Source organism: Python bivittatus, unplaced genomic scaffold (assembly GCF_059951505.1).
Source record: "Python bivittatus isolate LINGU-HERP-01145 unplaced genomic scaffold, Pbiv_v1 ctg000220_np1212, whole genome shotgun sequence".
Classification (NCBI taxonomy): Eukaryota; Metazoa; Chordata; class Lepidosauria; order Squamata; family Pythonidae; genus Python; species Python bivittatus.
Genome location: NW_028277048.1, coordinates 22,837,821 through 22,861,389, shown reverse-complemented (window position 1 = coordinate 22,861,389; position 23,569 = coordinate 22,837,821). Strand labels below are relative to the sequence as shown.

General features: G+C 43.2%; 2 protein-coding genes across 2 annotated transcripts; one reads left to right on the top strand and one right to left on the bottom strand.

The window, feature by feature from the left end:
* Positions 1-346: 346 nt before the first annotated feature.
* Positions 347-8,237, top strand: FKBP11 (FKBP prolyl isomerase 11). The gene is made up of 6 exons (XM_088138132.1): positions 347-587; positions 914-979; positions 2,931-3,018; positions 4,459-4,492; positions 7,456-7,526; positions 7,999-8,237. Exons 1-6 carry the CDS (start codon positions 435-437, stop codon positions 8,214-8,216), a joined length of 630 nt encoding a protein of 209 aa, XP_087994258.1. The 5' UTR covers positions 347-434; the 3' UTR covers positions 8,217-8,237.
* An 8-nt stretch (positions 8,238-8,245) lies between these two features.
* Positions 8,246-20,582, bottom strand: DRC2 (dynein regulatory complex subunit 2). Its single transcript, XM_007426079.4, has 9 exons — positions 20,446-20,582; positions 18,229-18,368; positions 17,305-17,472; positions 16,005-16,174; positions 15,755-15,893; positions 14,194-14,391; positions 13,157-13,375; positions 10,561-10,713; positions 8,246-9,850 (listed from the first exon to the last, which is right to left on the bottom strand). Exons 2-9 carry the CDS (start codon positions 18,358-18,360, stop codon positions 9,536-9,538), a joined length of 1,494 nt encoding a protein of 497 aa, XP_007426141.1. The 5' UTR covers positions 18,361-18,368; positions 20,446-20,582; the 3' UTR covers positions 8,246-9,535.
* Positions 20,583-23,569: the final 2,987 nt, after the last annotated feature.

The window sequence follows — 23,569 nt, the reverse complement described above, 5'->3', positions numbered from 1 at the left end:
TACATTTCCAGCGCGTACGCTGTTTGTGCCAACACGTATAGCTTTTGTGCAGAAGGCGAATGTTGCTGAGCAAAACTTGCATTCACTTTCCGAGCGAAGGCTTCCCCCGGATAAGGCCCGTCCCTATCTATCCCCGTTAACGCCACCGCTCAGTCCACCCAATTTCCAGGGCCCGCAGGTGCCACGAGCGAGTCACGAAGGGCCGAGGCGCTGCGATCTGGCTGCTCGGGGTCCGGGGCACGCGGCCAGCCGCCGCCAGCGCTGAGCCCCGCGGCCGGCGCTCGCAGGGCCCGGTGGCTCCCTCCTCCCTCTGGGGCGGGGAGGCGGGCAGCGAGGGGCGGCGCCAGGAGGCACCCTTGCTTTGAGGTATAAGCCCGGTGGTAGCGGCTTGTCCTTTCTTTGCCCCCAGCCTGCCGCCGCCGCCTCCCCTCACCATGTTGCTTCGGCCCCGGGCCAGCCTGCCCCTTCTCCTCCTGCTGCTCCTGGGCTGTGGGGCGAGAGGCCGGGAGCAGGAGCAGGAGCAGGAGCAGCAGGAGCAGGCGAGCAAAACCGAAACTCCGCTCCAGGCGCTGCAGATTGAAACCCTGGTAAGTGCGCGGGGCGCGTCTGCTGCTGCTCCGCTGCCGGCGCGCCTCGAAGCCTCGGGCTGCTCAGGTGACAGCTCGGGCGGGGGAGGATCCCCGGCCCGCAGCAGTCCGGGGGGGGGGGGCAGGCGCTCCCTCCGAGCCTCGGGGAGGGCAAGGAAAACAGCCCCCGCGCCGGGCGCGCGCCTCCTGGGACGGAGCTCTGCGCGTCCGCGTCCCCGGAGTGGAAGCTGCCGGCGAGCTCCCGCAAGGACTTAACCCGCACTCCGCTGAACCGAGGGGAGCACGAGCAGCCGGCTTCCCCGCCTCTCCCGCTTTTGCCTTCGCAGGTGGCGTCCCCTGACGGCTGCAGAGAGCGCTCGGCGACGGGCGACACTGTGGAAATCCACTACACGGTAAGTAAAGCGAGGGGGGCGGGGGGGCGCGTCGCCGGCAGGGGGAGCAAAGCCGCACGAACACGTCAGCACAGCCTCCTCCCGCTGGGGTTCCCTGCTGGTGGGCGGAGTTTCCGGGGGCTCCGCCTTCTACTTTCGGGACTACAGACCGAGACTGAGGCGGAGGGGACGGTCTCCAAAACCCGTGGAGCTTCCTGTGGGATGCCCAGAGCGGGGAAGAGCTCGGCGGGTTTGGGGAGCGTGCTTTCAGTCGCGTGGCGTGGGGCGAGGCGGAGGCGGAGGCTTCATTCGTGACCCGCTTTTTAAACTGCACGTGCCCCCTGGACGTTTTGGGGGACTTTACACTCTATGCAGTATGGCAGTGTTTCTCATCCTTGGCCGCTTTAAGTTGCGTGGACTTCAACTCCCAGAATTCCCCAGTCAGCCATGCTGGCTGGGGAATTCTGGGAGTTGAAGTCCACAGACCTTAAAGTTCCCAAGTTTGAAAAAAACTGGGCTACAGCTTTCTCAGCTCTCCTGAGCAACATGCAGTGTAGTCAGTCCTGTACCTTCTAGATATTTCTAGCCAAGGTTGATGGAAGTAGCTGCCAGGGGATGGGGTGGGGTGTCTATAGTACTACGAAAGAGCTATGCCAGTCAAAGGCTCAAAGAGGCAGATTCAGAGTAGGCAAATGGGTGAAGAGATTGAAAGAAAGTCTGGACACCTCTGCCCTGCGGAGGCAGGAAACACATCTTGTCCCAGATGCTTCAGATAGCACAGGCTTCGCCCACATCTTTTCTTTTATGCAGTCATTGTGTAAAGAGGCCTGGTAACCTCCAGTTTAAATTGCTGCAATACCTTGGTTAGTATAAACTGCAATTACTAGTAGACTTTAACGATAACTAGTCAGAGTACCTTATGCACCGCTAGACTAGGGTCTATTTCGAAGCAATTTATTTTTTTTATCACCAGAGATCTACAGAGTAAGAACTACAGAGAATCTACGGAGAAAGTTAGGATGAAAGTCATCTTTGGATACTTTTATCCTAACAGGAAAATGACTCTCCTCCTCCTCTGCCACCATCTTTGTGCCCAGAGCCAAACTGAGATAGTAAAAAAAACAACAGAAGGTAGTTTTTGCTCACAGCAGCATCATAACCAGCTATTGGTATGTCTAGCCATCTTCTGGAGGACATGGGTATTAAAATGTTATAAGTTTTTACTTGAGAGAGAGGGAGAATCCTTTGCTTCAATGGGACTTATCTATCCATAAATTGATTATGTCTACATGGCTTTGCATATCAATTAAAAAATGACGATTCTGAACAACTCTGCCATTAGTGGCAGGGAATGCTCTTATAGAAAAGGCATTCCTGTGACGAAAGAGGAAAAATGGGAAGGCTTCTCCTTAAATGGTATTTACCTTCCCTGCTTACATACAGTATTCTTGTTTTAAGCATAATAGAAAATTAAATTGACCCCATGAAGTTCCTGTCTATGTATTGTCGAAGGCTTTCACGGCCGGCATACGATGGCTGGTGTGGGTCTTCCGGGCTGCGTGGTCGTGTTCTGGAAGTTTTGTTTCCTAACGTTTCGCCAGCACTTGTGACCGGCATCTTCAGAGTGCAGGAGCACAGACAGGAGCAGTTATCTGGGCACAGAGAGAACCGCTCCTGTCTGTGCTCCTGTCCTCTGAAGATGCCGGTCACAGGTGCTGGCGAAACGTTAGGAAACAAAACTTCCAGAACACAGCCACGCAGCCCGGAAGACCCACACCAGCCTTCCTGTCTATGCTTTTTCATCAAGGAAACCAGTGATATTACATTTCTTTCAAAGTTACAGGTTTCAGCACCTTCTCTTTTAAAACCAATGAAAGAAAACAACTTTGGATAGGGCAATTTCTAGCTGTCACTTGGTTTGATGTTAGAAAATATACTACCCCCCCCTCACTTTAAGGAATGTTTTTTACAGGGTACTCTTGAAGATGGCCGCATTATTGATACCTCACTCTCCCGGGATCCATTGCAAGTGGAGTTGGGCAAAAGACAAGTCATCCCAGGTAGACCTCTGTTCTTTGCCACAATACTTAGTTTGGCTGAGGGACACACCAAGGAAAAGTGGGGAAAAGATCTCTATGTCCACAAATAGTCTTTGGCCAAAGCAGCATACTAGCTACTATTTCTTCACTCAATACGTATTTTCTCACTATTTATTTCTATTTTATGGTTACCACAAAAGCAGAGTTTGAGCCTCTCCTCATTTGCACGTGGCTGTGGCACAAACATGCCCCAGCAACTTCTTTTTCCTGCTGTATCCTCATGAAATTGACTTCATCATCTGGCCCCAGCCTATACCTGAGACAACTTTCAGTCATCTTTAGCTGTACCAATGTTGAAGCAGTGTTTCCTCCCTTATCCCGACACAGGTTTTGCTCTGGATACAATCTGACATGCTTTACTGATTGTTCAGGTGGTGCAGTCAGTTGACTTTTGGAGGTGGGATCAGCCCAACTTCTCTTACTAGTGCAGGTATGCTCCTTCCCTTCAGCACACTCATGGCATGAAGCTGCATGGTGAAGTGGAAGAGAGGGAGATGACTGTATCTCTGCTGCTTCCTGGGCCAACTCTCCCACACCTTTAAATATAGTTTGGGCTGCTTCTGGACATGGGCCTAATGCCCTTCTGGAATATCAGAAGGACCCTGACTGTAGTTAATAGCCTTCCATTGAATGTGTCCATGCAAAACACTTGTATTAAAACAGAGCAAGTTTTGATAAATGGCTAAATCTGCTGGTCTAGTCATCAAAACTCATGTCCTCCCCAACTCCATTCAATGTTAAGAAGAATGATTAATGGAAGTTTTCCTGTTGCCTGGGGATATTTGCTGGAAAAGGACGGAAACAATGCCAAGGGTATCCACCAGTTTTTTCCTTAATCTGTTCTGTATGGTTTAGGTAAGGACATCATTTGCTGACATCTTGCCTGTGGCAAGATAGAAGCTGACATGGAGTTAGCACATATTTCACTGGTATATTTTTATGCTATCTCAAGGACTGATGGAAAATACTTGGCCATGAAGAAGACCCAAACTCAACATACTTAAACTATCGGAAGATAGATTTCAGTTGAAGATTAGGAGAAATCTTTAGTGATAAGCGCATTAGATCCAGCAATGTAGTATGGTACTCTCTTCTAGAAGCTTTCCACATGAAGCTAAGTACAGTAGTCATCTGTGGGATTTTGCAAGATTGTGATTGGCATGTAATATATATGCCATTCTTTTTATACTAGGCTCCCAGCTTTCTTGCTTGCCTGTTTATTATTTATTTATTTTTTGTTCAATAGATTAATCTCAACCTGTGATCTGATAACCAAGCACAGATTTATCAATTCAGTATGAGCTAGGCCTCAGAGCTCCTTTCATAGAGGATCTGAATGTGCTAGGAAAAATTTTTTTAGAAAGGCTTCCAATTAAGTTCTTTTTTTCCCCCACAATTCAGGTTTAGAACAGAGTCTACTGGATATGTGTGTTGGGTAAGTAACTCCCAGTAAGTAACTCCCAGTAAGTAACTAGGAATTTTCATAGATAGTTAGGTTAACATGGGCTTTAAATGTCAAAATGAGACTTTGAATTGTGTGGAAAAAAATGCTGTGCTCAGTCATATGAGAGTCTGCAGTCTTCTGTCTTTCGAATTCAATTCTGTATGAAGAGACAAGCCAGGCTCCAGTTTCCAAGTGACAAACAAATGTACTATCTGCATTCAGAGATATTTTTCATATTTGCTTGCTCAGACCAGGGTGGACAAACTCTGGCCCTCTAAATATTATAATGCTGTAGTTGCCAGCATTCATTACTAGTGACCATATTGCTAGAACTTAAAAGACATGGAATTCAACATCTGAAAAATTATATATTTCCCATCCCTGTGTTTATATAGAACTGGGCATCAAAGAGGAGCTGCTGCTAAAAGGGAAATAGTTATGGGGGAAAGGGAAGAGGCAGAAAAAGTGTCTGTAAGAACATTTTTTATATGGCCCTGATTCACTCCCAGTAAGTAACTGGAAAAACACCATCTGAAATGGAATTGCTGCTCAACTCTGTCCAAATATACTGCCAAGATATTGCAATGCAGTTTGGACTGGACAAACGTGCCACCCTTACCATCAGCAGGGGAAAAATAGTGAAAATTGAAGGAATCAAGATGGCCTATGGAAATAACATCAAGAGTCTGGATAAAGAAGATCGCTACAAATACCTGGGCATCCTTCAGGCTGACAACATCAAGCATACTGAAGTCAAGAAGACTGAAGGAGATCTTAAAGTCCAAACTCAGCAGTGGAAATACCATCAAGGCGATTAACACCTGTGCAATTCCAGTCATTAGATGTACAGCTGGAATAGTGGACTGGACTCAAGCTGAACTAAAAGGCCTGGATAGGAAGACCAGAAAAATAATGACAATGAATCATGCCCTTCATCCACACAGCCACTTTGACAGACTCTACTTACCAAGGAGCATAGGAGGGCGTGGAATGTTGCAAGTACCCCAGACAGTTGAAGAAGAAAAAAGGGCATTGGAAGAATATCTGAAGGATAGTGAAGAAGATGCACTGAAGCTGGTACACCATGAAGGCTTACTGAATACCAAAGAGACCAAACTGGCCTATAAGAAAGACCAGATGAAAAATAGAAATGAGACATGGCAAGGCAAAGTATTACATGGCCAATATACAAAAGAAATAACTAGCAGGCAAAGCAGATAACAAGACCGGGCAATGGCTAAGAGCAGGAAAGTTGAAGAAAGAGACAGAGGAGCTAATTTTGGCTGCACAAGACTAAGCCTTAAGAACAAATGCATACAAAGCCAGAATTGAGAAGACAGCAAATGCCACCTCTGCAAAGAAGCTGAAGAAACAGTGGACCACCTAGTTAGCCGCTGCAAGAGGATCGCATAGACTGATTACAAACAATGGCATGACAAATTAGCAATAATGGTTCGTTGGAATATCTGCAAGAAACACTATTTGCCTGCAAGCAAGAACTGGTGGGACCACAAAACAGACAAAGTAATAGAAAATGAAGAAGCTAAAGCTAAAGACAAGCACTGGCCACACAACACCCCAGGCTTAACAATTGTTGATAAGAAAGACAAAAAAGTCTGGATAGCGGACATTGCAATACCTGGAGACAGCAGAATAGAAGAGAAAGAACTGGAGAAAAATCACAAAATACAAAGACCTGCAAATAGAAGTAGAACAACTATAGCAAAAGAAAGCAAAGGTAGTACCAATAGTAATAGGCGCCTCGGGTGCAATCCCAAAACATCTGGAGGACCACTTGAACACCGTCAGCATTGACAAAAATCACCATCAGTCAATTGCAAAAGGCAGCTTTTCTTGGAACAGCTTACATCCTGCGACGATACTTTTAACACCATCAAACAACATCTGCCTATCACAGGTCCTTGGGAAAGAATTGATAGGTGGATAAAAATGTCAAATCCAGTCTAAACATCTGGCTGACTGTGTGACCAACCATCATCATCATCATCATCCTATTATCCCAGGTCCTTGGGAAGGACTCGATAGGTGGACCAAAATGCCAAATCCAGTCTAAAATTTTGGCTGACTGTGCAATCAACAATAATAATGTGTTAAACTTATATGCTGTCTGACTCTCAACAACTCTGGGCTGCTCACAACAAAGAAATTACAATAAAATCAATAAAACATAACAAAGATAAAAGATGGCAAGCACGATGAAGTGAAGGGTCTCACTCGCTGAAGGCCTAGGTGAATATTAAGATTTTGTGGGGAGGGGGTGCCTTCAAGTCAGTGTTGACTCCCAGTGACTGCCTGGAGAAGTCTCTGTAGTTTTCTTGGCAAGATTTCAGAAGTGGTTTGCAATTGCCTGCTTCCCAGGGCTGAGAGAGAGGGACTGGCCCAAGGTCACCCAGTTGGTTTCATGCCTAAAGTGGGATCAGGACTCACAGTCTCCCAGTTTCTAGCCTGATGCCTGAAGATTAACAAACTGGAATATGTCAAGAGGAAAACAAAATGATGTTAAGAGGCTTGGAGGCCAAAATGTGATTGAAGAGATCTCGTTTAGTTTTCTTTCAGGAGCTTAATGCAAGCCCTCACCAGTTCTTCTTTCTGGGCTTATCTTAATACTCAAAAGTGCTCTACGCTTTAATTTTAGGAAGCTCGTGATCAAATTCAAGGACTTTGTTCCAGTTACATAAATGTCACTCCACACATGGATAGGCGATCCAGTCAGAAAAACTGGTCCAGCATGTCTGTTTAGTCTTTCCCAGGACTGCCCACTCCCTCCCCTCAAGGACAAAGATTTCATAGTTTGTTTTGCTGAAGGCTGTAATGCTTTTTTTTTAATTTAGAGATGATCAGTTGGCAAAATTCCACTGAAATCAACCACCTCGTGCACCTGTATCTTATCCTCAGGTAGTGACCTGGCCTTTACTCGTTTTGTTTTCTGGCAGGGAGAAACGAAGAGTCATTATCCCCCCTCACCTGGCATATGGCAAGCGAGGCTCCCCACCAGCTATACCAGGTAGGATCCAGTTACCAGCAATTATTTAAAGGCCAGTCAGCAGGAGATATCCAGGGACTTAGCACTTTGTGGACAAGGCTGTCCAACCCTGTTGCTTTGGAATGTGGATTGGACACACTATCTCTAACTGGGCCGGGAAAAAGAGACCAGAAAGGAATTGACTGTGGGCATTTAGGAAGTAATGTTGTAGGGCTGCATCTCTGCCACAGTCTTTACTTTGTAAACAAAGGGTAGGATTTAAGGAAAAAAAGTCATAAAACTCTGGTGAAGAAATGCACAAAAGGATAGCTCAGGAGTATCACTGTTTGCAAACATACAAACTCAAAAACAATACTTCTAGGCTTAGTTTGCCTTGCTGGCACCTGGGGTGGAGATGGGCTGGTATCAGCAGATGAAAGTCACACCTTGTGATATTGCTGTGCAACCTCTTAGCAGCTCCTAGCTGTGCTTCACAGATTTTGTCTCTTTCCAGCTGATGCAGTTCTGCAGTTTGAGGTGGAATTAATCCAGCTCTCCAGAGCCAGTTACTGGCAGAAGATGTTCAGCAATATACTCCCCTTGCTGTGCATTGGGCTTGTCCCAGCATTGCTGGGACTGATTGGCTACCACCTCTACAAGAAGGCCCAGATGCCCCGAATATCCAAGAAGAAACTCAAGGAGGAGAAGAAAAACAAGGCCAAGAAGAAATAAAGTTGTTTCTTATCTTTTTCAGCATTGTTTTCCAGTGGAATATGTGGGGGCTGGGGAATTCTCACACTGTCTTTCTGTCTCTCACACACAGTATCTACACAACTTAATTAGCCATTATGGCTCTTGCACAAAAGGCCAAGGATGGGGAACCAGTTTCCATCATTGTGCAAACCTCTGGTTGTTTGTTCCTCATTTTGTTGCCCTTTAGATGTGAGACCACAACTACAGTTGTTTCTACCCAATCACCATCCTAAGAAGACTTTCTAATCTAATGAAGGCTAATCTAATAGTTTGCACAAGATTTAATCAAGTAAATCATACAGAAGAGTGATTTTTAGTGCTTTTTACATAAAGAGTTGACTTAAACATGTTAATACAAGAGGTGGTCACTGTGAGGGGCATCCATTAATCATATGCCTTTATAGTATAGATTTTACTTATACATTCATACTATAAGATGGTTAAAAATAAGGGAATGTGTTAGCAATTCCTCAGGTATATTTAACAATTCTTTGTACTGCCTGGGAATGACAGGAATTTATCCAAAACATTTAAAGGTACCAGGTAGCCTGACCCCAATTACGCTCCAAACTTACACTGGTCTAATGGCCATTCCATCTCCCAAGAAATTTTGAGAATGAAATATGAGAATGGTGGGAGATTAATAACTGATTCATCAGCATCAAGATATTACTGCTCTGTAGCTGAGATGGCTACAGCAATTACATGGGTATAAATCAAGTGTACGTTTGTAGGATAGGCATAGTCTTAGAATAAAGATCATCCCAACAGCTCACAGGCTATGTGCCCTGGTTGTGAAGGTGTCAAAATAATGTCTTTGTTGGTTTTTCTTTAATAGCTTAGTGGAGTTTCCATCCATGGAGCCTACCTCCCACTTTCTCATGTAGATTGTTCCAAGCTGTTGAAAGGAGAATTTTAAACATACTGTATAACAGGTTTGAAAGGAAGAAGAGGGGACAGCAAGAAAAAAAACTTATAAAACATCCACCCTGCAAAGGTATTTGTTTGGAGAATGAGAGACAGATGTGTGTTTCAAAGCTTACACGTAGGCATGGGGACTGCTCAGTGGGTGTGTCTTCAGCTTCCAATGTACAGGCCTCTGTGGGGTGGCTTGGCCAGGGAAGAAAAAGCTGCAAGACACAGCAGCAGCTGTTTAACTGTTTAATGGCAGTTTGGTGTGCAGAAAAATGTTTCTAAAAAGGGCCCCGCACACATTAACTGGAATGGACTGGCTCTTCATGCCCAGCAGCTGTATTAACACAATGGAAGAGAACACCCTGAAGTCACCAGGTGCTGATTCAGAGGATACGTGAAACTTCGTGTGCTGCCTCTATGATATTATAGATGGGCCGTCTGGCATGGGACTCTCTAGGAGGCACTGGCTGGGACCCATCTGAGACAGCTGAAGGCTGGTTAATTATCATCAGAGGATTGATCTGACTCAGAACTTCATCATTCACTGAGATGCCATCCAAGTACTGCTTGAGCAGATGCTTCAGCTTAAGGTTGTCTTGCATCTGCACTTCTTTAGTCCGCTCTAGTGAGAGCTGTTCCAGCCTCACCTTGTTGTATCTTTGCCAGAAGCGCTCCAGACCCACGTAGTCCTGCATCATCTAGAAAATGTTGAAAATGCCAAAGCCTTGATTGGTTGCAAGGAACGACATCACAACTTATTGAATGAGTGGCCAAGTCTTTGCCCACATAGAAATGCCAGCTTAGGGTGTGCTGTGTGAAACAGGCAATTCCCAAACCAACTCTAAATTGGGAGATGCTTGTGGAGAATATATGGCCACTAGAAAGGTTATAAAGATCACTTCCTTTAGTTGGGTAGCAGCCGAATACCAAAATGAAAAGCTGCACTTCAGTCAAATTTGCCTTTACAGAGAGGATGGCAAAATGCCTTCTGTTAAAAGATGGCAAATATGACAGAGCCAAACTGCACCAAATGCCAATCATGTCATCTGAATCAGACTTTTCCCCTATGAAAAGCCAATTCATAGGTAATGGAGGATCAGGATCAGGAGAGAGGGGTGGGGGTTTAATTTTTTTCTCCTGCCATGGTCTCAAGGAAAATCCCTCCTAGCAGCTGGTGCCAGAGTCAGGACAAATCCCCCTACTGGCACCAATGAGTTTTTGCCTGAACCTTATCATCCCTTCTGGGAGAGGCAGCATTAAATGCCAGCCAATAAACCCTAAAGATGCAGATTAATTTTAATGGATGAAATGGATGATTCCAAACAATAAGCCAAGGAAATACTTCTTCCATTTGCCAACAAAACAGACAAAGGTGTACCCCACCCAATTCTGAATTCAGACTATTCACCTGAGCAAGCGGTTCAACCGGTTTCTCCAAAGCCACCTTATCCACGGTTTTCTGTTCTTCCCAGTTCAGGGAGCTCGGGTAAAACGGTAGCACTTTCTCCTCCTCAGACTCCAGCCTACGGCACATTTCAGCCAGCCGCAGAATCAGCTCTGCCTGCAGGAACAGGAAAGAGTGACTGGATCTGGTTTTCTTCTAGGTTTGGCACAATGTGTTTTCAGAGTGCTGGCTGGAGGTTGAGAGGGTCAATGGAATATCTATAAGGCAGTAATAAATTAAGAATTATAATTCCTAGGATTCTTTAGGCATTGTATCATCTCTTTATCATCTTTCTCTCTCTCTCTTTATTTATCTATCTATATATCTATCTATATCTATTGTCTATCTATCTAGGGGGATCTACGTCCAGTTTGTATCCTCCAGAATGTTCAGGGAGACTGGCAAATGTTAGCCAAATATAAAACAAAGTTTAGATAAAACAACAGCTAATATTATTAATAGAGTCTGTTTGGTGTGGTGGTTCAGGCACCAAGCTAGAAACTGGAAGACTATGAGTTCTAGTCCCATCTTAGGCACAAAGCCAACTGGGTGATCTTACACCAGTCACTTTCTCCCAGCCCTAGGAAGGCAGCAATGGCAACCACTTCTGAAAATCTTGCCAAGAAAACCTCAGGGATTAGCCCAGGTAATCACCAGGAATCAATGCTGAAGGCTAAATATATGATATTATTAATAATCAAATGACCTAGTTCCAGAGAAAGGTCTTGAATTCTTAAAGATGGAGAGTGTAGGTACATTCCCTAGCAGAGGACCAATGCAAGAGAAGGCGTTTCTCAGCGACCCAACAAATGGGCCTCTTAAACCTGGAGCATCCTTAAAGGGTCCCTCCAGCCAGCCAAAATTCCCGGATGGGCTGATATCAAAAATAGGAGTCCCTCAGATAGACTAAGCCAAAAGCAACTTAACATTTTAAAAGTTAAGCCAATACTTTAAATAACACCTGAAAGATGTTCACAATTAGGCTTTCAGAACTGCCACATTTATGGTTTTTCAATTGCTCTTCATTCCAGCAGGGTAGATTTTGGAAAATTGGTGGTGGTGGTGGGGTGCTATCTTTTTGGCTATCCTTCCATAGCTGAAAGTAGCTCCCAAGATGATGATGACAAAATTAGACAACTGCACAATTTTCACACATTAATGCATATTTTCCCTTACATAGAGTTTTAAGATTTCTAAATGGCTTATTTAAAGAGAACATATGTCAATGTGACAAATAAATCTTTGGAAATGCATGCATCACAGACATAGAGAACTAGAAGTGACAGCAGTTTCTTGGCAAGTGGAGAATATGTGACAGGTTTTGTGCTACATAATATCTGGAAAGGTTTTCGACTTTCAAGACAAAGAAGAGATGCTCCAAAGTTTGTCGTCTGCCAATCTCCCACAATCTGAGATCCAACAGACTCTATCAGAGATGACGAGTAAAAATAGCCACATGCCCAAACTTTCCATACAGCCAAGATCTTCATTGCTATTGCTTCTCCATCATCAGCACAGATTCTTCTTTTTGCAAGAATCCTCAGCCATCATTCATTCTCTCTTGTTTGATTAATCCCAGCTAGTTTATTCCCTTTCCCCTTTTCATATTTCGACTTGGAGATGACAATCATGGTATTGTTGTCTATCACCTCCTGAGTGCTGTCTCTTTCATCCAACATGATAAATGTTGCTGGGATTCTGGATGCTGAGAGATGAATGATGGATATTTTAATGGTTTTAGGTGTTACAGTTTTTGTGGGAAGTGTTCCTGGGAGTCTGTGTAAAGTGCTAGCAATATATAAATATTGTAAAAAAAAAAGAACATGCAATAAAAGCCACACTGTTGTTCTCCTAGTGCACAGCCTCTGGGCATTCTTGCATGCACATGTGGACCAAGGGCCTTTCCCTGCTTGCACAAAAATAACTTGGCAATCTCTTTTTTCTGTTATGGCTTTGTGATGTTGCTTTCATCTCATCTCTATCCCATGTGTAAGACAGCCTTAAATTATCCAGAGCTGTACTGATATCACAAGAGTATATTTCCCCTTATTCCAACACTGCCCAAGGGCAACCTCAAGATATGTAAAATTTGGTAGGTTTTTGTCACCCCTATTTGGAGGAAAGGCAGTAGCAGGGAACAGAACTAGGATAGAACAGCAAATGTCATGCCAATATAATTTTCTGCTGACCCCAAGGATGGTGGAGAGTGGGGAAAGGTCCAAGGTACTACCTCTTAATAAATATATAAGTAGAGAAGAAAAACATTGTCATCTACTGTGTCTCCAATGGTCAACTGCTCATGCGCCATATACCTGGCATACAAGAAGAGAAACTAGGGAAGAAAATTCTGATTCCTTCCTACTTTGGAAACATCAGCAGCATGGAAACCCCATCTGAAAAATGGCCTCCACAAAATCAGGAGCAATTCAGGCCAGTCAGATATTATATGGATATGTTAAACAGGTTTTAATATATTTAAACACAGTTTTTACTTCCATCTCTCTTTTAGGAGCCTCTGCGAGGAAACAGTCTCGCACCAAGTAGTCACCAAAGAGCCTACCTTTCCCACCACATGTTCCAAGGCCTTGAGAGTCGCACTGCTTTCCTTCGTCAGCTTAGCCAGATTGCTGCGGGCTTTAGCTCTTGCCCGGTTCATCTGGTACTTTAGCTTCTGCAGCTGTTTCAAAACCACTTCCTTCTCATCACGGACATGCCGATTTTGTTCCTCGCTCTCCCTTGCATGGAGTGTGATCTTGTTCTTCAGACTGCTAATGAGATCCTAGTGACCACAAAGGGGATATTTTCAGGCTACAGGACATTCTTTATAATGTCACAAGAGAGAACAGAGAAAGAAGCAAAAGAATGGAAGAGAGAGAGAAAGAGAACAAAGGATATTCTTACAAGTCTTTGGCTCTATCCTTTGGCTCCAATTCTGGTCACTATTGCTTTGCCTACCACAGGAATGGGATCGCCCACTAGTCCCCCACCACATCCCAAATGCAGGCCTTGATTTAAAAGAAAGATTTTCTACTGGTACTGTAAGCTGAAAAATAGGGCAGCAGTAGGAAGTATAGCTAAATGGCAGTTCTAGATATGCTATCTACTGTTATTACAGGGTTATAGATCAAAGAAATCACAGGCTAAGACATTGTGGTTAGTTGTATAGCATGAAAGCTGAGAACAAGAGATGTAATGGGATAAAGGAAAGGAAAAATGATCAACGGATATGGTTTCCAAACCACTTCCCAATGGGATCTTAGGTGTGTGTGGAAGCGGATCAACAGTTCATCAGTGAGGAAACTAGCAACTTTGAATAAAATCCAGAGCAGGTAGTTGCCCAACCACTATTGTATTTAGGAGGTACTTTGAATTCATGCAGCATAATAATGAGGCCCAGACTGGCATCTCATTGGAAGTGCCTAGAAGATGCCACAGAATTCTCTCCAATGTGTGAGGATTCTATGACAGATGTACAAAGGTACAGACAGATGAACAAAAAGTTTGAAAATATAGATATACGATGTCAGGTGGAGGGAGAGGAAGTGTAGCCAAAGCAGTTGTAGTCACTCATCTGACTAGTCCAGGAAGAATCCTTACCTGCATCTTCTGCAATTTCTTCATCTGCATGTCTATTTCCTTGGTGCTCTTCTCATCCCTGACCTTGAGACCTTCGAAAGCAAATTTACGATCCTCTGTGGCCTCTGTGTAGTTACGTAAAGCCTGCTGAAAGCGCTTCCACAGCTCTTCCACTTTTCCTTCTAACTGCATGCGCAGGTAATGTTTCTCCTCCAAGTTCTACAGGAAATGAAAATGGGTCAACACTCCCCCAGTCCCTTCCCTGCCAGCTTTAGAGTTCTTCAACCACCTGGCTCTTTTTATCTGTCTGGCCAGGTAACCTTCTCAAGGAAAAATCAGCTTCCTTGCAGACACAACAAGAAAATATTCTCAGTTCATTTGTTTGCTTGTTTCAGAACTTCCTGTTAGCAGAACTCTTACTCCTTGTGATGCAGTTCAAGAACTGGAAATAAGGACAGCATCCATAATGAGTTAACCAGTCTGGATTCCCAAACTGCTAGCATATTTCATACTCCCTCAACTTTAGCTCATGACTCATGTTATACCCCACATTACTGAGAAGAGAGAGAAAAGAATACAGAGCAGAAATGACTCCATGTTATATAATGCTTTGGTTCCCAAAACACACTAAGTCCTTTGTTTGATTTTGGTTTGGCATGCTGTGAGAATTTGGTCAATACAGTTTGTAGCATATGGTTTAGCATATGGTTTAGTGTTGTGTGAACATGCCTAATAGTAGTTTTTTTCAATACATCATGGTTAAACAAACTGTTAAACAACAGTTCAGCTACAAAATTCAACTATACAGTATGTTCATGAAATAACAGAAAGATTGTTGAGTGTCCTCCAAGTAGTTTCATTACACAAGCCTGGTTCAACATAGTCTGTTTTGTTTAACTGAATAAGCCATAATCTTTATTTAATTGAAGGTGCCATAATTAGTTAGGTTCACACATGTTAAGCCACAAACTACAGTTTACATCAGCTGGATTCATACAACACACTAAACCAGAACCATGCAAACCACACCATGGCTTAGTTTAATGTGTGAACCCAGCCAGTCTGTCATAGCCTGGAGTTTAGTGTATCCGTAACTATGATTACAATGCACTAGAGAAAGAACAGCCTAGCAGATAATGTAGAAGGTGAGTATTAATAAGCAAGAGACAACACACACTGTGGCTAAAGTAGGTAGTGATGCCTGGTATCACACACCTGATGTGTTTAGAACCTTGATAGGAAGTCCTGGGTTGATTACTGCCAAACAATTCCTCGTACTTCCTACCAGCATCTTCCTTTTAAAATCAACATATCAATATATAACAGAAATATAAATCTGAGTAATGCTAACAGCCATAATACCCAAGAAAAAAGAGTATTGTTTCATAGATAATGAATGGCACATCAATGTGCCATTACAGTTTGCTAAAGAAAAAATTAAGGGCCATAATATTGCTAAAACCTGCATGTAAAGATTTTTTTCTGCAGATTCATCTGTCTGCTCTAAAATGTGATCAGTTTCCCCTGTTCATCAGCAAATATAAAGATATCATAAGGTTTGCTCCCATATCTTAACTCACACCTTATTCTTGACATCATCTCGTGTACTTTGGAAGTCAAGTCTGGCTTCGTATTCATTTTCAGCAAAGTTTTGCTCCATAGCTAACGATACATCCTGCAGGTAGCGGCCCTCCTCATCATGATGTGCTATGATTAACTTCCTGGCAGAAATGGAAACAGTCCTATGAGCATCAAACGTTCCACTAATCAAGGTCCCATGGCTGCCAAATCATCGTTCCAACCCTTTATCCTTTCTTTGCCCACATTCCTACCTCTCTGCGTCAAACTCCTTCTGCAGCGCCTGCAGCTCTGTCTGGTAATCCTCCTCTAAATAGCCCAGACGGCAATTCTGGAGTTTCAACAGTTGATCTATGTTGTGTAAGTGGCTGCGCAGGGCATGGGTGTACTGAGCTTCTGCTTCAGCTAGGTCCTTAGCAAGGGACTGGGAGACAGAGAAAAACCATACAGTCAGGACAAAAGGCAGGTTTTAAATACAGCTATGGCATTCAGCACTTTAAAAAAAGAGCCAGAAATCTATTTTTTTTAAAGGTGGTCATTTGAAATCAATTATATCAGGCAGGCAAATGTACATAAAGCTGTTATCTGATTCTTTTGCTGATCTGCCCTGACATTCCACTAACAATTTAGATCTCTAAGTTGCTGGAACTCTTTTCTTCAGCTCTCCATACTGATAATACTACTAAAGAAGTAGTAGTACAAGCTACATTATCTGTCAGTGTAGTTGAAAATGTGATGGCTACCCACTAAAGCTCTGAACATGTTGGAATTATATTATTTTCAACAACCCATCAGAGGGCCTTCTTAAATGCCACTATTAAGATGGGTTATGTTGATGGTCACCAGCTTTCCGATAGTACTCCCAGAGTGATGGCATCCTCTCCTACTGACCTGTGCCTTGCTTCTTTCCATGGCTTCTTCCTGAGGAGCATCACACTGGCTCCTGGCGCTGAGCTTGTGTGGCAGCTCCACACAGCCTGAGTGCTGCACTTCCTGTGCCCTTTCTACTTTTGGCAGAGAGGACCAAGCCTCATAATGGGAGGATAGTGCACTATGCAGTTTGGAGAAACTGGGCATACCTTATAATTAAACATGGGATAGATGGGAGGGAACAAGTACTATAGCTGGTCTTCTGTGCTTTAGAATGCAGAGAATAGAAGCAAGCTGTTTTATTACATATCTTGCTTTTAGGTGAGATAAAAAGGAGTTCAGGGAAGCGTCTTAAAGTAATCCTGTGTGTTTGCTAACATACTGTTATATCATTAAATCTTCCCCTTCCTCATTGTATACAATTATCTGAGGGTGCATCCCTGAAAGTAGACTAAAATATATAAAATAAATCAGTAAATACTGCACAAGATGGTACCAACTGAGAACAACTTTTTCTTGAATAAAGATATGTTCTCACAGTTCGTATTCTTTTTGCATAATGCCATATGGCCAGACAGAGTTTTACAAGTTGCTTTCTACTCTTCCCCCCCACCTTTTCTCTAAGAATATCCCCAACTGCTTTATACAGTCTTCTTCCATGGACTTTTAGAGACTGGGGCTCACCTTAATGACACTGTCTTTGCAATCTACAACACGTTCAAATGTCTGACTGAGAATCTCAATGTCTTTACGCAGTTCCCTGGCCTTGACTTCGCGGAGAACGGTCCGCCATTGCAAGTTGATCTTATGCATGTTCACAACGCTGTTGCGTTCCTCCTTGGCCAACTTGTCCTGAAATGCAGAGAAGAGTTTGAGGGCATATCAGAAGCTGCAAGGGGAAAGTGTAAATAATCCCCCTCAGCGGAATTATATCACCCTAACAGTTGTTTTCAATGTTAGATATTATTCTGGTCCAAATATTACTCCACTGATTGAACATTTCAAGCTCCCTGTGAATGGGGCTGGGGTTTTCCAGTAAATACTGACTGGCAGCATTATATGCCCTTCCTTGTCTTATGTATATGCCTCTGAACCACTAGCCTATTCCTAATCTTTTTTTTTTTTAACAGCAAGAGAAATTCATTACTATACAATCACCTCTTATTCAATCAACCTCACTAGTTTGAAGCTCTGTCACAGACTGATCAAAACCTGAGGTCCAAGAATATAGTATAAAGATGTTGTTCATTTGCTTTGTATTCAGTATTTAAAACATTAGTATAACACATTCCAGACTAAAAGATACTCTTCTATCATTCATTAATAACATATCTAGTATTTTATGATTCATTCTATTCACATTTGAAAATAATTCTCTGCTTCAATTGGAACATAAAGAGAACTCTGTCACATGAATTTTGATTTTGAGTATGTTTATATATCTAATACAAATACTATTTCTATATTTTAAAGTCATCATTCACATTTGATAGAGTACAGCACATTTTGCTGGCCCTACAGTCCTCTCCTTAGAGCAGAGTACACCTCCCTTATTTTTGGCTTCATTGTAGCACAGTGTTCCTTACTTTTTTGAGTACCAAGTAGTACCTTTAGAAATTGGATCAGCATGTCCTCCTTCTTCTTATTCATTTCCTCCTCAGCCAGCAGTTTTTGTTGCATCATAAGCAACCGTTCTTCTTCAGTCAGTGCAGCCCGTTTGGGTCCCTTCTTTTTCGGCATGGTTATATCTAGAAGATGAAGAGAACTATCAAAAGGAGGAAAAACCCAAGTTAACCAATAAAGTTGATCTAAAGCAGTTTTCCCAATATTTTGCCTTCCAGATGCATCAGATTACACTCCTATCATTTTCTCTGAGTTGGGCATATCCTGTCTAAAGATTATGGGAATTGTTAAGCTAACACTTCTGGAAAGCACTAAGTTGAGAAATCCCATTTTAAGCTGATACAGCTCTGATTGCTAAACCAAGTTACTCCTTTACATCTCTAAATTCAATGACTATATTATTCATCCCTTTAATCCAGTCTGCTTACCATTCTTTATTTATAATTATCCTCACTTTTTTCCAAAATATTTAGATGTAGTATATGATTTTCCCCAACCCATCCTTTCATCCTCATAACCCTGTGAGGAAGCTCAGGCTAAGAAACAATACCTGCAGAAAGACAGCAATGAGCTTTGCAGATGAGCTAGGATTCAAGGCTATTTCCCAAATGCTAAGTTACCTCCTTTATGAACTACTGTAACACAGTGTAACTTGAACACATGAGAAGCATCAGCTGGTCAGGGATGTTTTGGCCATATTATTGAATGGAACCAATTTTAAGAATGTGTGACTTTGCAGTATTGTTACAATTGCTTCTTTGAGTGTCAAAGAAGCCCTATCCACAACTCAAAGTTCTACTGATGATTTATAAGAAGTGGGCCCTGGATACTTGAAATATCATGTTCTCCGATACAAACTTTTCCAGGCTTTACAACTGAAACTCTCTCAGTCCCAGTGATATCAGAGGCAGTTTAGCGAAGAATACAAAATAATGCCTTCTGCATGGATGCTTCATATTTTGAAATTCCCTACCGAAGAAATGCAATCTAATGTTCCCCTTCCTGTATTTCCAATAGCAGGCAAATATGTTTTTATTTAGGCAGATGTGTTCACTACATTAAGTGCCATTTTTGGGCAGAAAAAGGGTGTACAAATTCAATAAATACATAAAACAAATACATTTACTTTTTCCTATTTTCCCTTCCATTATCTAAATTCTGTCACTATGGTCCTTAGATCACATTTTTGAAGCCTGAAGCCACAAAGCCAGACCTCTGTTTCTCACATGCAAGCCTTGATGGCTTTTCCACACCCACTTCCATTGCCGCACCACAGCTCTAAAACCTTGTGAGGAACAAGCCTGATGAGACCCAGACTGGGAACACTAACTGGAAGGCAGGGAGGAAACCATCCCTGAGCCTGGAGTATCAAATGATCAAAAGCAGACTACATATGTCATGATGAGCTGGCTTGACAGTTCTTTGTGGAGATTCCCATTCCCAAGAGGTTGCCACGAACCTTACAGCCAGAAGTTCTACGCCTTTTTACATTAATGCCAGGAATTGAAAACAAGTGGTGAAACTTGACCTTGGACTTGAGTTAAGTGCCAATTGCTATTTATGTTGAACTTTAATTGGCATGAAATGCTTCACATAAGGCCTCTTCCAATTAAAATAATAATCCACTCTCAAAGGAAGCTGCCTGTTGCCCTACTACAGGGGCCAGCACTCCAGGCTCCCCTTCTAAACAGAGGCATGCCAAGACTCATGCTGAAACACAAGGCTGGTTCAGGAATAAAACCTGTCTCAGATGTAGATGTTCAGACCAAAGAAAACTGGTTTCCGCCTTTCAAAAATCCTCTTTCCATCACCATCCCATAATAGGAACGGACTCTGGAGCAGTGGCACTCCCTCCCTCCCCAAACACAGACTTAGAATTTTCCTCTACAAACTGGCACCGACCTTTTCACCAAAAGAGCTTTTTTCTTAAGATTTTCTTTAATCCCTTTATTATTTTGATAAATAAGACGGCGAACATATCTAACACTCCTTCCTCCTCCTATTTTCCCCACAACAACCCTGTGTGGTGAGATGACTTTCATGCCTAAGGCGGGACTAGAACTCACAGATCTTTTGGTTTCTGACCTGGTGCCTGACCACTAGACCAAACTGGCTTGGTTTAAAAAATAAAAATAATTTTTAAAAAACTGGCTCGTGTGTTATTTATTCCGGGCCTCCTGTTCTCCTCGCCCCACCATATACCTCTCCTCGAGCGCGTCGCTGCTCCAGGCTGAGTCTTCCCAGTCTCCTAGCAACGGCCCCTTCCCGGGCAGGCAGCGGGGAGGCGTTCCGGCGCCACAGCGCCCCCTCGTTGGGCTGCCCAGTAGGACGGGCTTAAGAGAGCGCGCCGACGCGCTGCTGGTACAAAGCCGGGGAGGCGGGGCGAAGGGAGAGCTAAGAGAGAGGCGGGAGAGGGCGCAGCCGCCGCCGCCGCCTCAGGGAGACCGGTCCTTCGGCTGATATGGAGTGGCTGATAGTCCCCCGCCAGCTGAGCTCTCCGAGCTTTACAAACGTAGAATACAAGTAGAACTTTGGTAAACAAGCCAATAGAGTCCACTGGAGTTGGGCGGCTAATAAATTTAAATAAATAAATATAATACTGTATATTATTATTATAATATTATATTCTCGATAATATTAATATTAATAAGAAAATATACTTTATGCATTAATTAGATTTATATCCTGTCTTTTGTACAGGAGTCAAGATGCTCCCTCCTCCAGGTTTTCAGAGAGAGAGAGAGAGAGAGAGAGAGAGAGAATGCAAATGATTCAGAGTTATCCAGTGATCAGCAGTGCATTCTTTCTCGAGTGAGGCTCAAAATCTCCCAGAAAGTCAGTCCTTGAAGCCCACAGTCCTAATCTCTGGTGCTTCATGTTTGCTTCTGTTTTTCTTTTTCTTTTCTTGGAAAAGGGAGGACATATGAAATTTACTGAGTCTGAGCTTTAGCGAAGGAAAGTAAAGAACATTTGGGTTGAGAATTGAATTCTGCTGCAGACTAGAGCCAGTTAACCCACCATAAATGCTTCTGTAGGTGCTTCCTTTCCTAAGATATTTTAATGCCTGCTTCAATATTTAACAGCAACATCCTGGTCTGAAGATGAGAATGCCTCAGTTGCCATGGCAACAGCAGCAGCTGGGTAGCCAACATAACTTATTCAGATATAGCCTGGTCCTACTAAGGGAGCTGCAGTCTAAAGATAGCCCAGGAGCCCGCTTTTACTGTCAGGGCATCTTCTACATTGCCACTAGAGAGGGAGCAAAATGCACAGAACAGAAGGAAAAGTGCAGCAGGAACTAGAAGAATCAGTGCTAAAATCTTATAAGGGATAATCCCCTGTAAAAGTTAAACCCGGTCAGCATTTCTGCCTTGAGCTTGAGTCTGGAGCAACTTGGGAATTCATTGCCACCATGAGAACCACGCGCTCATCCAAAATCATTGAGGTCCAAACTTATACTGGGGAGCACACATTAGATCTGTTTTTCCCCTTAGAGCAAGTAGCACATGATATGAAGATAGAAGACATTAACACCAGTAATGTGTCACGGTCAGACTATGTTCTGGGCACTTTGAGGTTCATGGCTACCACCAATCTCTACAAGATGGTCTAGCCAGGTGATTTATGGGTCCAATTGGTTTCCTCAACTGCTGGGGGAGTTTCCGAGCAGTTTGGCAGGCAGTTCTGTTGGGTGACTAGGCAAACTCTGGAATATGGAGTTGATGAAGGTCGTTGACAGGATTGTTCCTAAGCATGATCATACTTAGGGAAACCAGACTAGATGCTTCCCAGCTGAAGACATGATCCCTGAGTAGATCTGTGTTAATAAGGCCAAAGAGGTCCTGCCACAAAGTGGATCCTGATGCAGCTCACCAACCTCAAATTTTAGAAATGGACATGGAGCCATTTCAGCTCCAAAAACTATTATTGAAAGTGTTACAAGTACACAGAGGATTTCAGTGAAGAGGAGGATGTCAGGAGTCCAGCATGGAAAGTAAAAAGGAGATGGCATTGAGGAATTCTTTTACACACATGCACACACACCTGCATACACACATCTTACAGCTGATGAGACTGGCTTTCAGGCTGTGAAATTGGATCTTTCTCTCTTTCTTCCCCCTACCTCTTCTTTCTTGGTAATTTTGCATTTAACTTCATGTTTATATTCCTGGTCTCCTCTTCTTTTATCTTGAAGAATAATTAGAACTTTATGCCTGTCTGCCTGGCTTCCTTGCTGATTAGGATGCATCTGTAAATAATTTTTTAAAAAGATTGTTCCTCAATAGCTTCTATCTGTGTACCCAATCCAGGATGGTCCTTGGTTTACCAAGAAGCTCTAGGAAATAAAGTGTCTGAGAAGTCACCTGCAGTTCTACCAGCAAAGAGTAAAGATGATCTGACACAAATATAAGCTCATTTTCAACCCTAAAGTGTAGGAGTAACAATGGCGAAGTGTCAATCCTTCTGACACTTAATGCATCTAACTAATGCCACCCAGTGGCCTTGTTTAATGTGATCCACTCTCTGTTGGAAATAGTTTGGTCAGAAGATCTTGCTGGAGCCCATTGGGATGATTTTCTTAGGCATTTTTCAGATAAAATTGCTCATGTCCACTTGGAGTTGACACTGGATGGGGCAGTCTCACATAAGATGATGGAGGCAACATTGTACATATGGCTGCCCTCCAAGATGACCTGGAAGTTACAACTGGCACAAAATGCAGCTGCCAACTTGCTAACCACTGGTAACTGGTTTAGCAGAGTGATACCTAGTTTGGGGAATTGCACTGGTTGCCAGTATAACTCTGAGCCTAGTTCAAGATGTTGGTTATCACGTAAAGGCCTTTATGGCTCAGGTACTCATTACCTTCAGGACTGTCTACTCCAGGTAGAATCTGTCCACCCAATATGTATTGGCCTTGGGGGAATGCTTGGAAGTTGAGACAGAAGATGGCCTTCTTGATTTCCTCACACTGGAACAACTCTCCCCCGCCCCCCGCAACTCAAGATCAGGATGGCTCTCAATCTAATAATGTTCAGAAAGACAGTTAACCTGATGGTCTTCTGTAAGGCCTCTGATGAGAATCCAATTTAGATGGTTAGCAGTATGGAAAGCAGGAACGCACTGTGGTTATCTTTATGCTTATTATTTTTATGATTGCAAGCCACCTAAAATCCATGGAGTAAGCAGCATACAAATGCTTACATAAATAAAAAATAAAGATATATAGAATTCCATTTCTTCTGTTGACAAGTTTCCAAAAGGCTGAAAACATTCATACTCATTTTCCATTTCCATGAGCATCCAACCTGCATACTAAGAGTTC